At 45.5% G+C, this 9,869-nt stretch overlaps 1 protein-coding gene across 1 annotated transcript in view; it reads right to left on the bottom strand.

Annotated features, from left to right (window-relative positions):
* Positions 1-551: 551 nt before the first annotated feature.
* The window catches only part of LOC138662174 (complement C5-like), a 33,345-nt gene continuing 24,027 nt past the window's right edge, over positions 552-9,869 (bottom strand). Inside the window, exon 5 of the mRNA XM_069747429.1 lies at positions 552-1,422. Coding sequence (XP_069603530.1) covers positions 1,007-1,422 — 416 coding nt within the window. The 3' untranslated portion in view covers positions 552-1,006. The remainder of the gene's footprint in view (positions 1,423-9,869) is intronic.

Here is a 9,869-nt window from a genome sequence, read left to right as displayed (position 1 = left end):
ATAAAAAATATCGCAATACTTACCCTCTGACGCGCCCTGGTACTAACCGGGAACCTTCCTTCCTTAGAATCAGCCTTCCAGGACCTTGCGGTGACGTCGCGGCTTGTGATTGGCCGCGCGGCCGCCCATGTGACCGCTCGCGCGACCAATCACAAGCCGCGACGTCACCGAAGGTCCTGGAAGGACTGATTCTTAGGAAGGAAGGCTGCCGGAAAGAAGCAGGGCGCGTCCGAGGGTGAGTATATTCCTATTAGGTATTAGGTATTAGGTATATTAGGTATTCCTATTAGGTATATACTCACCCTCGGACGCGCCCTGCTTCTTTCCGGCAGCCTTCCTTCCTAAGAATCAGCCCTTCCAGGACCTTCGGTGACGTCGCGGTGACGTCGCGGCGACGTCGCGGCTTGTGATTGGTCGCGCGAGCGGTCACATGGGCGGCCGCGCGGCCAATCACAAGCCGCGACGTCACCGCAAGGTCCTGGAAGGCTGATTCTAAGGAAGGAAGGTTCCCGGTTAGTACCAGGGTGCGTCAGAGGGTAAGTATTGCGATATTTTTTATTTTAATTCTTTATTTTACACTAAAATATGGATCGCAGGGCCTGAAGGAGAGTTTCCGCTCCTTCAGACCCTGGGAACCATGGAAACCCAATGCACTGCATTGGGTTTCAGGTTTCGGCCGACCCCGACCCCCGACTTTTTTATAGGATCGGCCGATTTCACTCGACCCGACTTTTGAAAAAGTCGGGTTTCGTGAAACCCGACCCGATCCTATAAAAGTAAAGGTCGCTCAACCCTACTGCTGGCTATATATGTGATCTGGTGTAAGATGGGAACTGTTAATGTGTGATTGTTGAGGATGTAGTGCAGAAGTGGAGTTTTTACAAGAGTAGGCGGTAAGATTGTGGAAGGGTCGAGGGGTGGAGACAGAGCTGGGGTGAAGCCTGGGCGGGGGCCCAAAAATATTGCCATTATGGGTCCCTGAAATTCCTGATGGCAGCCCTGCGAGTCACTGATCACCATCAGGGGGGAGATTCCTGAACAACACATCCACCTTAGTGTGGAACACTGTGCTGCTCAGCAGTATGGAGACGTCCTGGGTGGGGTTGACTTTCACGGTAAAAGTCGTGGTCTCCTTGCTCCCAGCGCTGCTCTGTGTCACAGTGATGGTGATTGGTTCCTCAAAGCGTCTGATGAGAAATGACTCCCTGTTGATTGTTGGGGTTTCTATTAAACTAGACAGTGGTACTGACTTGACCATGTGCTCTTCGGTATAGATGCAGCACTCTTCATATGCCCGGTAACAATGTGGTTTTCTCCGTTTTAACTCTTCGCTATGCTGACTCTTACAATTCTCGTGCTGCGAGTACTGTGTGGAGCCGTCAAGACAACATTGCTGGATTTTGGGGTTCTGGTATCTGTTAGCTGAAAACAAAAGGAAAAATTAGTCCTACTGGTCATTGTATTTCCTGGAGTTAATTACGACAGCACCACAGGAAGTTGTCTTTCTTAATCTCTATAGCAGTGGTCCTCAACATTTCTGACCTTGAAATCCAAGAAGTATCATTTCTCCTTGCGGAGATCGACATGCTAAGCATGCCGAGATGAGGAGACTTAAAGCCGCAATGCTCCTCAGGGTAATATGCTAATTATGGAAATTGTCTCTTCAGAGAGAAAGAGAGCTAGAACTCTAGTGCCACCTATTGGAAGGTAGCAATTCTACAAGTCAATGTTGACCCTTTAACGAGCCTTGTCACATGACTTAGGATAATAGCCAAACCAGAAAATCACATTCAGCTTTGAGAGAGGATTGAGAGCCACATTTAGATTGAAGGCCTCTTTCACACATTCTTACATTTCCGCCACTGGAAAATCCAGTATCAGTGCTATCCATATCCATGTATCACATGTACAACATATATGTGGCATATATGTGGCATCTATGTGCCTTGAGTGTGCACCATCAGTGTGAAACATACCAGCATCTGTGAAAAACTGTACAATTAACGAAATTCCCAGGAGCTGGGTGCTGAATCCAACTTTCATCATCGTCACCTTGCCTCCCTGCGATCAGCATGACCAGATGACGCTCATGAGTTGTAGTAAGCACCCGCTGTCTGTGTATGGCGCGCTTTAAATAAATTAATAAAATTTACTGGTTAGCAAAAAGGGAGGACCCAGAAAAAATGTCTCACGCTGTGAGCGGTGACATCAGTAAGGTTAAAGCAGTTCACACGCTGGCTCACACAGAGCTTAGCGTGAGAACCACTGCCTATGAGGTGATGTAACCTTCATTACGTCACTACTCGTCACTGCAGCCGCGTTCTCACACTAAACTCAGTGTGTTTCATCTGGCTTGGAGAGCGGTCACATTAACAATGTCACCGCTCACCACCCGGGTGTAACAGAGTTGGGGATCTTCGTGGGACCTCATCCTTATGGATTAATGGCGGACAGGTGAGGATTACTTTGAATTTTTAGGTTAATAAATACCGGTAGGTAAAAGAGGGTAATTGTTGCGGAGTGATTTGTAATTAAAGGACTTTCTATGTCTGTGTCTTTATTAGTTTTGACTAAGGGCGTAGCAATGGGGGTGTCTGATAGACGCCTCTTCATTACTAACCCCTGGGCTTGATGTCAGCGGTCATAAAACAGCAGACATCAACCCCAAAACTATTACTCCACTTGCCAATGCACCAGGACAAGTGGGAAGAGCCGAGGCTAAGGGCTAGAATTGGCACATCTAATTGACGCGCCATTTCTGGTGCGGCTGAGGGTTGGTGTTCTTGTTCTGGGAGGGGAACAATATCCTTTGGCACTTTCCATTCCCAGCCTATTAATATCAGCCCGCAGCTGTCTCTTCAGCCTTTGCTGGTTAGTAAAAATAGGGGGACCCCACATCCTTTTTCTTTTTGGGTCCCCATGCTTTACTAGCCAGTAAAGGCTAAGCAGACAGATGTGAACTTTCCATCAGCTGATTAGGTTAACCCTTTAATGACAGCCAATACATCTTTTAACTGACCTGACGTATAAGAGAATAGCCTCCCCATACAGGTGACAATCCAGCATCTGTCGGTTGTGCACTATAGCTGACAACTTTCTGCATCAGCCACAATAAGTGTTTGCACCGTCCAAATCTGTTTAACCCCTTAGATGCTGCTGTAAATAGTGACTACATCATTATATATGGTTAACAGAGTGTGGGCGCTTCCTCTTTATCCCAGTTGGTGCCCTGAGATCATGATTGTGTGGTCCTGATGTTTGCCGTGGCAATTCATGACCAAATAGTGGCCTTAGAGTCTGACGGCTGTAGTAATCTGTTCAGAAGTTAGAGGCATTTAGGTGGTAAAAATACACATTTTCATTTCTGTCATACCACTTTGCATTAATTCCTGTAAAGCACCTGAAGGGTTAATAAACTACCTGACAGCAGTTTTCGATATGTCAGGGGGTGCTGTTTTTAAAATGGTATCACGTTTGGGGGTTTCCCAATATATGAGACCCCTAAAGTCACTTCAAACACGGATAAGTCCCTAAAAAAATAAATTTTGTAAATTTCCTTGAAAAAATGAAAAATTGCTGCTACATTTTTAAACCTCCCAAAATGCTAACAAAATAAAAACATTTTACAAATGGTGCAGATGTAAAGCCAACATGAGGGAAATGTTATTTATTAATGGTTTGCTGTGGTATGACCAACTGGATTAAAGGGATAATCATTAAAATTTTGAAAATTGCTAATTTTTTAACATTTTTCTCAAATTTTTGATATTTTTTATAAATAAACACAAAGCATATTGACCTAAATTTACCATTATCATAAAGTATAATGTGTCATGAAAAAACAGTCTCAAAATCACTGGGATTTGTTGAAGCGTTGCAGAGTTACTACCACATAAAGTGACACTGGTCAGATTTCAAAAATTTGGCTCCGTCACTAAGGGGTTAAAAGGGGGTCCCTTTCCATTAAAAAAATATATATATATAATTAATTGATCGCAGGGAGACTATGCGACAATGAGAGTTGTAGTTAGCGCTATTCCCAGGTGGTGTGTGCTGACTACAACGGTCATCAGTGTCGCCTGTCTTTGCTGATCGCAGGGAGACCAGGAAACAATGATGAGAGTAGGATTCAGTATCCGGCGCCTGGGAACATCGGTAACTGTAAACTTTTCCCAGACGCTGGTACGTGTCACAATGATGACACATGGATGAATTAAAAAAAGTTCTTTTTTTTCTCATTAATGTACACTCTGCACCCCATCTTGACTGAATTTTTTTTGCATATTTATTAAAAAAGAAAAACTGAAATATCACATGGTCATAAGTATTCAGACCCTTTGCTCAGTATTGAGTAGAAGCACCCTTTTGAGCTGGTACAGCCATGAGTGTTCTTGGGAATGATGTGGGTGAAAATGACAGATGGATCCCCAGATGGGTGTAAAATGCCCTCTAAAACTTGGAAACAGTCTGTACCTGTCACGTGTGTGTCAGAGGCTGCAGACAGTTGCACAGTTTCAGGCTGCAGAAGGTCTATGCGGTTGGCTTTGCAGTCGCCTTCCAAGTCTGTCTGATTCTTGGACCCAGTGGCAACCTCCTATCGGCTCTAATTGACATACCTGGAATGGATATTTATAGACTTCCTGTCTTCTTCTGGGAATTGCCGGTGATATTTCCATTTCTCCTTGAGGAGGATTGGAGCTATAGCTGTAGGCTATCTTCCTCTTTGGTGCTAATGGAGGACATTTTTTTTTACCTCTCTGAGTCTTCAAAGTTTTTCCCTTGTTTGCCTATTCCAGCTGTTTTTAGTTGTAGTGGGGATTGACTAGTGCATACCCCATCCTTACCTAAGCAGGGCTTATTGCCAGGGTTAGGTAGTGATTAGGTTCCTGCTCGGCGATATATGCAACGCCTATATAGGGATGTTTAGGGCAGACAGGATGACTTTAGATCTGCCTAGGGGGTCCTCACTTCCCCCTTCCCTAGTGTTAGGCTCCCTTCCCCTCATCCCTTCATGTTACACTTAGTCTTTCCTACACTGTGCATGACAGTACCACCCAATCAGAAACAATATCGATCAGGGACCCATGTAATTTTACAATTTCCCTGATGAAAATTTGCACCAATGACTTTTCATTCGGTAAAGCTGGTAATTCAATAAAATGAGACATCTTACTGAATCTATCCATGACCACCACAATTACCTTCTTCATAGCTGACCCTGGTAAATCCATGATAAAATCGACCTACAAGTGAATCCAAGGTCTACTGGGAATTTTCAATGGTTGGAGAGCCCCCGATGGATGAGTATGAGAGGTCTTGGACATCGTGAAGAATCCCTGATCACGTAAAAAAGTAAGAAGATCAGTGGTGGCTTTATTACCAGGATGTCCGGCCAAGACCGAATAGTGAAGTTTACTAAGGACTCTTAGACGACGATTAACAGGAGCAAACAGTTTACCTAATGGACAGGCATCAGGGCTTCCCCCTGAGCATCAACAACCTCTCTTTCAAGTTCGGAGCATATAGATGCTATAATCACTCCTTTTTGTAGAATAGGTACCGGTTCACAATTATTTCCTCCCCCCCCAAAAAAAATGAAGAAAAGGCATCTGCCTTAATGTTTTTTTTTCCCAGCCTATATGTGACAAAAAAGTTAAACCTGGTAAAGAACAATGCCCATCTTGCCTGTCGAGTTGTTAGATGCTTTGCCGATTCCAAATATACAAGATTCATATGATCAGTGATCACCATAACTGGATGAACCGCTCCCTCCAAAAAAACGACGCCACTCTTCAAAAGCCCACTTGTTTGCCAAGAGTTCCCTGTTACCAATGTCATAATTTTTCTCTGCAGACGACAGTTTTTTGGAAAAATATGCACATGGACGCCGTTTACCAGGAGACGCACCCTTTGACAACACAGCCCCCACTCCCACCTCAGAAGCATCAGCCTCAACAATAAAAGGCTGAGATATGTCTGGCTGTATGAGGATCAGCGCAGTTGAAAAACACCTCTTCAAAGTATCGAATGACTCCCTGGCTGGATTGGACCACTTGGAAAAGTCCATCCCTTTCCTAGTCATATCTGTCAGAGGTTTGGCTACTACCAAAAAGTTTTTGATGAACTTACAGTAACATAGTAACATAGTAACATAGTTAGTAAGGCCGAAAAAAGACATTTGTCCATCCAGTTCAGCCTATATTCCATCATAATAAATACCCAGATCTACGTCCTTCTACAGAACCTAATAATTGTATGATACAATATTGTTCTGCTCCAGGAAGACATCCAGGCCTCTCTTGAACCCCTCAACTGAGTTCGCCATCACCACCTCCTCAGGCAAGCAATTCCAGATTCTCACTGCCCTAACAGTAAAGAATCCTCTTCTATGTTGGTGGAAAAACCTTCTCTCCTCCAGACGCAAAGAATGCCCCCTTGTGCCCGTCACCTTCCTTGGTATAAACAGATCCTCAGCGAGATATTTGTATTGTCCCCTTATATACTTATACATGGTTATTAGATCGCCCCTCAGTCGTCTTTTTTCTAGACTAAATAATCCTAATTTCGCTAATCTATCTGGGTATTGTAGTTCTCCCATCCCCTTTATTAATTTTGTTGCCCTCCTTTGTACTCTCTCTAGTTCCATTATATCCTTCCTGAGCACCGGTGCCCAAAACTGGACACAGTACTCCATGTGCGGTCTAACTAGGGATTTGTACAGAGGCAGTATAATGCTCTCATCATGTGTATCCAGACCTCTTTTAATGCACCCCATGATCCTGTTTGCCTTGGCAGCTGCTGCCTGGCACTGGCTGCTCCAGGTAAGTTTATCATTAACTAGGATCCCCAAGTCCTTCTCCCTGTCAGATTTACCCAGTGGTTTCCCGTTCAGTGTGTAATGGTGATATTGATTCCCTCTTCCCATGTGTATAACCTTACATTTATCATTGTTAAACCTCATCTGCCACCTTTCAGCCCAAGTTTCCAACTTATCCAGATCCATCTGTAGCAGAATACTATCTTCTCTTGTATTAACTGCTTTACATAGTTTTGTATCATCTGCAAATATCGATATTTGCAGTAGTAGTTGACGAAACCTAAAAACCTTTTTAATGCCTTCAAATCCTCAGGACGATCCCAATCCAATACCGCCCGGACTTTTGCCTGATCCATGCGAAAACCTGTGGATGACAACCAGGGCCGGACTGGGACTAAAATTCAGCCCTGGCATTTGAAGTTACACAGGCCCACTTGTCGCATGGTGACTGTGCAGCGCCCCAGAGATCTGGTCGTTGCAGTATGACACTCTGCCGCTAAGGGGAGTGATGGTACGTCTGATGGCACTGAAGGAATTCTACTGACCAGGTATCACCAGCACACTTCACACTCCGGCCACTAGGGGGAGAAAAAGGCTTTATTTATTGGGCCACTCCTCACACTGGTAAAACTAGGGGTTGGATAGGAAGTTAGTCAGGAGCTGACTGGGTTGGATTCAGGCAACATCCCGTGGCAGGGGGTGTTGCAGGGAGAAGACACAGGGGGGTCCCTGTCAGGCGTGGGAACCTGGCAGGTGCCTAGCGAACAGAGCAGAACGTTACGGAACCGCGCCTGCACACCCCGCGGCGGTATCCTAAGAAATTGACACGAAGGGAAGGATATTGTGGAACAGTGAGAAACGAGATCAAGCACAAAGGAGAGCCAGTAGGAGTCGTGCCTTGAGACCGAGGCAACATCCTCGTAGCCGGTGGCCGGAACACCGTGGGAGTAACTAACTCTAGGCCTTACTTCGAACTCTGCAGGACAGTTAATTATAGGTTGGCTGTCTACCTTAAATTTCCTACGAAGACATAGGGGGAGGGGCGTCTCTAGGGTCCCGGAAGAGCTCTGAGCCTTCCCGTCATACGGGTGCGTCCTAGCCATAACATACCTGGGGGACGAGAAACTAGTAACATCTGGAACAAGAGAGAGAGAATTAGAAAGAACGAACGAACGAGAACAGAAGTTGTGAGGACTATTCCGAATGCTCAGCACTACAACACACAGGCGCTAGTGGTAGGCACTGATTTCCACCTGCAAAGGGAACTCTAGATGTGCCCATCGGACCGGCCGGTCTCAGAAAGCCCTGTTAATCGTGCTCTGGATTGAGGATCCTGAAGTCTTCAGTAAAGAGGTAAAGAGACTGCAACCTTGTGTACTCGTTATTGCCTGCACCTCACATCATTACCATCCACCTTACTGGGAAGCCCTGATGACAACACATATCCTAGGAAAGGAATCTCCTCAACTGAGAACATACACTTCTCCAGTTTGATAAATAATTTATTGTCTCTGAGTATATGTAAGACCTGCCTGACATGCACCTGATGTGACTCAAGGTCAGGTGAATAAATTAATAGGTCATCCAGATAAATAACCACAAATCTGCCAACCAGGTGACTAAAGACGTAATTTACAAAGTGCTGAAAGACGTCGGGTGCGTTCATCAACCCAAATGGCATCACCAGGTTCTTATAGTGTCCATCAGCCGTATTGAATACTGTTTTCCACTCATCCCTTTGTTTAATGCGAATGAGATTATACGCCCCCTGAGGTCTAGTTTTGAAAACCATTTTGGTCCTACAATCTGATTAAAGAGGTCCGGGATGACAGGTAGCTGATATGGATCCCAGACCGTGATCATATTGTGTTCACAGAAATCTAGGCATGGGCAAAACCCCCCATCTTTTTCTTTACAAAAAAGAACCCCGCGGCAATCGGGTTGAGGATAGTCTGATATGACCCTTTGGCAAACTTTATGCGATATAGTCCTTCATGGCTTGCCTTTCTGGAACAGAGATATTTCACAGGCTGCTCTTAGGCAGCTTAGCACCAGGAACAATATTAACGGCACACTCATAAGGACGATGGGAAGGAAGTTCTTGGCACTCCTGATCCGAGAACACATTCCCAAAGTAAGATAGGTATTTTGGCACAGATTGGGTATCCACCCAAGCAAGCCGTGTTCCCAAGCAGTGTCTTTGACAATACTCACTCCACTTGATTACTTCCTGAGTCTGCCAGTCTACCACAGGATTGTGCAGAGCGAGCCAAGGAAGTCCAAGAACCACAGGTGAGGGCAGACCCTCTAGCACATAACAGTCTATTACCTCAGAGTGCATGGCCCCTACCTGAAGATGTAAAGCTCAGACGACTTGAGTAAAATACCCCTGTTTCAGAGGGGAGGAGTCGATGGCGATTATGGGTATAGGTCTGGACAGAGTATGTGAATTGAGGCCTTGGACCTGTACAAACCTAACGTCGATCAAGTTAATCCCAGCCTCACTGTCCAGAAATGCAGACACAGCTACCTTAATTTCACCCAGGTTAATTTCAGCTGGCGGAAAAAAATTCTGTCCTACACCCTGGATGCTAACCTTCCCGCAAAGCAGGCCTCTTAGTTTTCCAGCGGTTGTTTACTGTGAGGTCAGGAAGGACACGTGCCCACGAAATGGCACTTTTTACCACAGTGAAAACACATTTCCCCTTTTCACCGAACAACAGACAGCTTTCCAGAGTGAGTTGCTGCACCCACCTGTATGGGTTCCTCAGATGACTCAGTCCCGATCTCCCTTGGCCCTGGACCTTCCGCATGTCTTTGGTGAAGACGGCGATCAACCCGGGTTGCCAGAGACATGGCCACTTCAAGGGAGACTGGAGTCTCATACAGGGATAAATCATCCTTCATCCATACTGTAAGCCTTTCACAGAACTGGCTATGGAGTGCGGGGTCATTCCACTCAGTGTCCATGGCCCACCTCCGAAACTCAAGAGCAAAACTCCTCCGTTGGCCGGTCTCTTTGCTGAAGTTGGCGCAGTGTTGACTCAGCGAA

The sequence above is a fragment of the Ranitomeya imitator genome, chromosome 2 (assembly GCF_032444005.1).
Source record: "Ranitomeya imitator isolate aRanImi1 chromosome 2, aRanImi1.pri, whole genome shotgun sequence".
Lineage (NCBI taxonomy): Eukaryota > Metazoa > Chordata > Amphibia > Anura > Dendrobatidae > Ranitomeya > Ranitomeya imitator.
Note: the sequence above shows the minus strand (reverse complement) of the source record. Positions and strands in the feature narration are given on the sequence as shown.